The sequence below is a fragment of the Trachurus japonicus genome, chromosome 10, assembly GCF_045865225.1.
Source record: "Trachurus japonicus isolate A0001 chromosome 10, Traja_1.0".
In the NCBI taxonomy this organism is placed as follows: Eukaryota; Metazoa; Chordata; class Actinopteri; order Carangiformes; family Carangidae; genus Trachurus; species Trachurus japonicus.
The window spans coordinates 27,603,309-27,611,039 of NC_140916.1; the positions used below are offsets into that span (position 1 = coordinate 27,603,309).

The following is a 7,731-nucleotide window of genomic DNA, read 5'->3' on the forward strand; positions in this document are numbered from 1 at the left end:
GTGTGTGTGTGTGTGTGTGTGTGTGTGTGTGTGTGTGTGTGTGTGTTCCTCGGTGTGTAGATTGTGAGGAATTGGGCTTAATTTTGCTTAATGTAAATTGAGTCACAGGGAGAACAGCACTTGTGTGAGTGTGTGATAGTGTTTCCCATCATCACACCATCTATCAACATCTATACAATTATTGTATGTATGTATGCATGTATGTGTATGTAAATGTGTATGTCTGCTTCTATCTACAGTATATACAAATTTCTGTGTTTGTTTTATTCTGTTTTATGTAAAGCACTACATACTGCTTTATTGCTTTTGTAAGAGATGGTGCTATACAAATACATTTTGAATTACTGTGTACACGTGTGCATGTACATGTGTGCATGTGTGTACACCGTATGTTTGACAGATACTGTGTTGACATGAGTGAAGAGTATGCACACACACACTAGTGAGTGAACATGTCCACACACACACTTCCTGATGATAGCCCCCCGGTGTGCTGCATGTGTCTGTCACAGAGAGGGTCAAGCAGGAGGATAATGGCTGTATGAATTATGTATTCTCTCCTCTGAATGTTAGTATTAGCCACAGTAAACATTAATGGCATAATTCGACTTTTGTTATTTCAGCTGACTTCATGACAGTGCGCTTGTGACATCACAATTAGTCTGGAAACCAATCCAAGTGCAAGATGAAGCTGACTCAAGTGGGATGTGAGGGTGAAGCCTTCAGTTCACTTTCACTTGAAACTGACTTTAGAGTGGGATGCCTTGTCCTAGAGTAAAGTCAGTTTCAAGTGTTATGCAACTTGTATACCCAAACCTCAACCTTGTAACCAAAATCTGTCAGCCAATATGAACCCCTCATGGTCCTTAACATTTTAGTCTTTCACGTTTGGGCTGGAAGTGTGTGTCTACAGTGTTTGTGTGTGTGCATGTGTTGTGGGAAAAGGTGTATGAGAGACTATGATAATTCTGACATTTTTGAGGCCAGAGTGGTTAGAGCAAGTGTTAAGAATGTATATTTTAAATGAATTATATATTACTGTAATTATGTGCATATGGAATGCCTGTTTGGAGCTAAGCCATTGAGTTCTTAAAAAAACAATAATAATACTCATAAATCTTATAAATGCATTGAAAGCTAGTCCACAGATGCCAGGACAGGAAATAGGGCCCCTCCCCCTGGAACCTACAAGCAATACAAGAACAACTGACTGGTTTCAGAGTACTACAGCAAGTACTTGACATTGAGTTTGCCTTGTATAATGGCTATCAATATTCAAATGCTGTGTTTATCTGTATCCCTTCATCCTCAATCAGTGGAATAAGAGGAGGAGACAAAGAGAACACTAGAAAAACACATCCCTTAATTTGTGCAAATCTATAAAACAACATGACCAAATTTTTATTTGCCTATTTTTTTATTGCTACTTAAGTGTTTTAAATGTAAGATGGACGGACACAGAAAGAAGAAAGAAAGAAAGAAAGAAAGAAAGAAAGAAAGAAAGAAAGAAAGAAAGAATCTCTTGCAGAGGGTTAAAAGAGATGGGAAAGAAAGAAAGAAAGAAAGAAAGAAAGAAAGAAAGAAAGAAAGAAAGAAAGAAAGAAAGAAAGAAAGAAAGAAAGAAAGAAGAGTGTTTTAAATGTAGGAAGGGCGGACAGAGAGACAGAAAGACACACAGACAGACAAACAGACAGACACAAACACACACAGACAGACAGGCACACACAGACATATACATAGAAAGAAAGAAAGAAAGAAAGAAAGAAAGAAAGAAAGAAAGAAAGAAAGAAAGAAAGAAAGAAAGAAAGAAAGAAAGAAAGAAAGAAAGAAAGAAAGAAAGAAAGAATCTCTTGCAGAGGGTTAAAAGAGATGGTAACGAAAGAAAGTAAGAAAGACAGACAGACAGAAAGAATCTCTTGGAGAGGGTTAAAAGACGTAGATATCAGAAGGTTGAGGGGGTGTTAAGGTGCAAATGCATCATCAGTTTGGTGAATTTGTACGCCTGGTCAGCCGCGAGAAGAATCTGCTAATCGTCTTTTTTATGCTTCTAATAGCTCTTGTGAATCTTTTAGAGGTGGTAGGGGCAGAGGGAGTTCCTTCATTCGGTCCTGCTGTAGTCTTCTTGGCATCATCTACGCCAATCTTCTTCACTGGTCTATTGTGATTATGTTGAGTGGTTCTGTTAGCTTTACCTGGGGTCGTTTTGGTGTCATCCGAGCTACATGTGGATGAACATGAGTCATTCGAGCTGGTGACTGATTGATATGTTTGTTGGCTTTTTTCTAACACTGATTTGGCTGATGTCACGTAAGGGTTGCAGTCAGCACTTAGTAAATGTTCCATGGTAATAAAACAGTGTCTTAGACCTTCTCTGGGAGTGAGCCTTTGTTTAGGGTCTACATCCAGCATTTGTGTGAAGAGGCTTAAAAAAGCCCATGTGTCCTCAGTTTCAATGCGAGCCATTGCCCTTGGGCGAGTCCTTGTTATTTGATTGAGATTAGTAAAGTAGTGACTGCGGTATTGCTGTATGATGTCCATGCCTGATAAAGATGTGTATTCTTCCTCTGTGTTAAACCTCCATGAAAGGGTAGTGGGGTTTCTGGTGAAATAGTAGTGGGTATAAATTCCAGACTGCAGCAAGTGTCCCTTAGGTATACCATGCATTTCCACGATGGCTTTCATTGCCCGATATTTACATCTTACAGGATACAGATTCCAGCCAAGGTACAAGAAGGCCAAAACACACCCAAGAGACCACATGTCTACGGCCTCAAAAAGTGGATGACCTAAGATAACTTCAGGGGCCCTGTACCCAAGAGGCTGAATTACACGGCCAGTGGATATTTTGGAGACATTATCAGCCAATCCAAAATCAATCAGTTTTACCCTAAATGGTTGTTGTTGGTGATTAACCAACATTATGTTGTCTGGCTTGATGTCTGTGTGTACCATACCTATGCTTCTAAGGGCCTCCAGAGCCACCAGCATTTGTTGTGCGATTACGCGAATCTCAGACAGATGCAGTGGCTTGAAGCTTCTGCTCTCGAGGAAGTCATGCATATTCATATGCAGTATTTCAAACACCAGACAAATATGTCCTTTGTATGTAAAATTATCAACAAACTTGACTATGTTAGACTTGTCTTGGTCAAGCCTCCTGAGTTTTTCAAGAATGGCTACCTCTCTTCTACCTACCATGTCCATGTCCCTCCTCACAAACTTCACAGCCAACTTTTCTTTGGTTACTACATTTGAACATTGGGCTACTTTTCCATAAACACCACTCCCCAGGACTTTGTCCAGTGAGTATGTATTTGTATCGCTGTAAAAAAGGTCATATTTTTTTAATGAGCAATACTGATCATTGTTCTTAATACACTTTGCTCCCATTTCGAAAAATTAGCTAAAAATCTAAACGTCTAACTCAATGCAACTTGTACTCTCCAACTTTCTGTGTGTGTTGCCTGTTTCAAAATAAATTCCTCAAAGGAAAGTTCAATGATATCATTGATGACATCACTTTCTGTGTGACATCATCATCATCTGTGTTGCTGATAATAATGTATGTAGATGTGCTTGGCTGGTGTTGAAATAAATTCTTCAAAGGAATGTCCAATGACATCACTGATGACATCACATGAGACATCATCATCTCTGTATGTAGAAAAAAATCTTTGTGACATCATCAAAAGCTATGTTACCATGGCAACAGCAAGTGGAGTTCAGAACAAAACAGAAAGATTCACTTACCACGTTTACATGATGTTTTTAAAGTGGAATTAATTATTCTGAATTAAATAGTTCGGAATTAAAATATTTTCCTTCGAGTTTACATGGACGTAATAATTCCGAATTAGAGTTTACATGGAAAACACGTTAAATCGCCTTTATTTAATTCCGCTCAACGTCTGGGGGTCGGGAAGCGTTCAGATTGGACAGAGGGTACACGTGTTTACGTATTTACGTCTACCGGAAGAAAACAAACTCCATTTTCAGTGTGTGAAGTGAACAGAGCTGCAGCCGCGAGCCGCTCCGCTGCTCCTAAACTTAACAACAACTTAGAAGCAATATGTTTCTCCTCTTAACTGCCAGGATGACCTTCCCTGGGTGTGTGAGCCCTGCCGCCCCCGCCGCCGCTGCTGCTGCTGCTACGGCGGGGAAGGCGAAGCTCACTGATCGCCTTCCCCGCCTGGCCGCCCCCGGCGGCGCTGGGCTCACACACCCTCACTGCCAGGATCGCCTTCCCCGGGTGTGTGAGCCACCGGCGGCCGGGCACCAGGGTCTGTGGAGCGGGTTCATGAAGCCTGGTTGTCCAGACCAGCAATCGCTCTGGTCCCGACATGATTCACAAACAACACTGCGGCTGTAACGTTATGTTGTGTGTGTTGTAGCCGAAAAGTAGGCTACAACACACACAACATAACGTTACAGCTGCTGCGTTGTGAGTGAATCATGTCGGGACAACCAGGCTTCATGAACCCGCTTCACAGACCCCGGTGCCCGGCCCCCACTAGAGCAGCAGCGGCGGCGGCCGCGGCGGCCAAGCACCTGGTTGTCCCGACATGATTCACTCACAACACTGCGGCTGTAACGTTATGTTGTGTGTGTTGTAGCCTACTTTTCACGGTTAAATTATCACCGCGACACACACACAGAGCGGCGAGTCAGTTAATACGCATGCGTAGAACGACAGGAATTAATTTTAAAAAGAATAAACGTTTACATGATAGAGGAATTAATTAATTCCGATTTAAAATAGGAATAAACCACCCACTTAATTCAGAATTAAGTTTAAATCCGAATTATATTTTCACTCGGAATTAAGTGTTTACATGATCTTTTTAAAGCGGAATTAACTTTAATTCAGAATTAAATGATTTTAATTCGGAATTAAAGCTCTCATGTAAACGGGGCAATTGTGTCCCAATTCAGCGGCTGCAGTCTTCGGAGGCAACTCTGGCAGCCATTTCAACTATTGCTAAATGGGATGGTCTAGCCTTCAGAGCATTTCCTGATTCCTGAACGTAATCAACTTCCTAATGTTAAACATCTAAAAGTGTAGTCAACGTTTGATAGCTACCATGCTAGGTGGCTAACAAAAACGACAAGCATTTTTTTAACACTAGAAACGCCAACATTTCAGGTATTCCTAGAACCTAGAATCTGGCTGGCTATATAATATGGCTATATAAATGCAATCCATTTACCATTTTTGCATTAGAATGAATGGAGGTCAAAATGACCTCTTGGCAGTTCTGGGTAAAATCACTCTTTTTTTCGTTCTCTTTTATACTAGAATCGTGAAAACGCATGAGATGATGTAGAACACACTTTTAGTTAAAGTCATCGACTGGGAGACAGGGTTTTTACGCAAACAGAGTTACATGCATTTTAAGAAGCGAGAGAGGTCAAAATGACCTCACAGCAGTTCTAGTGTTAAAATATATTTTTTGAGGGCTTTTTGCCTTTAATTGATAGGATAGATGAGAGACTGGAAAATGGGGAGGTAGACAGAGGGGGAATGCAGCAAAGGGCTATCAGATTCGGGATTCAAACCGGGGCTGGCTGCAGCAAGAACTAGCCTCTGCATATGTGGTGCTCAACCCAATGAGATTTATGGCACCCCAGTTTAAAGCAGTAGCGCTGTTAGTATGCCCCTTCATTACATTTTAATATTTTATAATGTGAGAAAGTAATGGTTTAAATCCCTAATCTGGTCAGTTTATCCAAATAAATGAAAGTTAACGGAGTCAATTTAAGTTCAGGAGCAGGACCCAACACAGTCTCACACCTTTTCGTCAGATGCTTGACGCTTGGTCATTGCCCCCTGGCGTCAAGAACCTGACGTCGAGGGGGTACCCTTGATGTCGTTGGGCGACGAATGCAAATCCCTTATCTTCGTATTCTGACAAAGCGGGTCCTCTGTTAACTTGAATGCAAATCCCTCATATGCCAATTTTTGATATATATAGTGGCAGTGGCTTAGGGCTAATAAATAAATTATACCCATTAAATGGTTAACACAGCAGTAGCTAAAAGTTAGGGTTATCCCATCTCACAAAAGTAGGCCTATAGCAACTAACTAGGCCTACACAGAAGAAGGGTCTAGTCCAAAAAAAAAAAAAAAACTTCACCTGGTTATCTCACACATACGTACACACACAGTCTCTCTCTCTCTCACCCACACGCACAGTCTCTCTCTCTCTCAAGCACGCGCACACACACACACACACACACACACACACACACACATTACTCCTTCCCCCATTGCAGTTTTCTCCTTAGCAGTGGTTAGGAACCTCTTTTCCTTAACATATCACCTTACACAGCTCTATCTCTCTCTCCCTTTCTCTCTCTCTTTTTACAGACAACCTACAGTCTCTGGTCTATACAGATGCCTTACAGTTTTGTTTGTTTTAACCTCAAAGCCATCAGGAGTCACACACACACACACACACACACACACACACACACACACACACACACACACACACACACACACGCTTCCCTGCCCTGTTCTAAAGGAATGACACCAGTAGACTAGTATAGCACTGTCACGTTAGCATGCTTGTTTACAGCAAAATCTTCGTCACAAGGGAGAAACCTACAAGATGATATTCAATTCTTAAACGAAAGTTGTACTCACCAAAAACTTTGATGAAGGTCGCCTTACAAACAGGCACCTTCTCCGGGTGATTGTTACACAAGAGCCGGTAATTCACTGTCACACTCCGGTTCTTGTGTTTGTTAACGTCCTGGACCTTCGGACGTGTCCTTTTGACATGGCTGATCAAGTATTGCCTTGTCCTGTGCTACTTTGTCTGGTTTTTTATAAAACAAATTAAAATTCCTCATCAGGTCCTCCGGCGACAGCTTCTCGGCCTGACAGAAACTTTCCGCTGTGGCTTTGTGCTGACATCCGACTGTCGGGAATAACGCCCCGCCGTAGTGACGAGCCTTCTTCTCCTGTTTTTTTTTGTGGCTTTCTCTGTCCAGTCGGCGTTTTCGACCCCTCGGTGTCGGCCTCACTGGCTCTTCAAGGCCATCAAAATTGTTCAAAGAGCTCATTTTCGGAAAGACTGAATGAAAACAAACACCGGCTCAGAGCACCGCCATGTTGGATTGCGTAGAGCGCTCATCGAATTGAGATTGGTCGAGAGAGGACATATCGCGTTTAGGCTAAAGATAGGTTTGGCGCTTGTCGCGGTTTGGAGGGAAACTGCATCTTGCAGTGCAGTTTAAACACGGAAATACAGAGATTTGACATGAAACCTTGATAGAGCAGTGAATAGGTTCAGTACACAACAAAATGGCGTGACAAACTCTTTTTTTTTTTGAAAAGAGCTCTTCATTTAATTAAGTGTTTCTTTGGCGTAGATGGATCCCGTGTACCACTAGTGGACAAAGAAAAGTGAGCCCCGTTTGCGACCATCATATGGCAGTGCAGTGCTGCGCCAAGCCCCCCTGTAACTCCGAGAAGGCACGGAGGACTCTGAAACATCTCCCAACCCTTAGTTGACATGAGGGTGAGTAGATAATGAGTGAAATTTGAATTTTGGGTTAACTATCCCTTTAATGTAAGCTGAGTCACAGGGAGAACAGCACTTGTGGGAGTGTGTGTTTCCCTCTATCCCTTTAAGCAAAATTAAGCCCAATTCCTCACAATCTACACACCGAGGAACACAAACACTCTTCAAATTTATGAGCGTTCACTAGCACGGACCACGTTGA

At 42.0% G+C, this 7,731-nt stretch overlaps 1 protein-coding gene across 1 annotated transcript; it reads right to left on the reverse strand.

Moving 5' to 3' along the window:
- Window positions 1-1,955: 1,955 nt before the first annotated feature.
- LOC146980230 (homeodomain-interacting protein kinase 1-like) lies at window positions 1,956-3,390 on the reverse strand. Its single transcript, XM_085788644.1, has one exon. The coding sequence runs from the start codon at window positions 3,388-3,390 to the stop codon at window positions 1,981-1,983; it is 1,410 nt and encodes a 469-aa protein (XP_085644770.1). The 3' UTR covers window positions 1,956-1,980.
- Window positions 3,391-7,731: the final 4,341 nt, after the last annotated feature.

Excerpts from the sequence above, each read along its gene's own strand:
- LOC146980230 (XM_085788644.1), bottom strand. The coding sequence starts at position 3,390 with ATGGGAGCAAAGTGTATTAAGAACAATGATCAGTATTGCTCATTAAAA.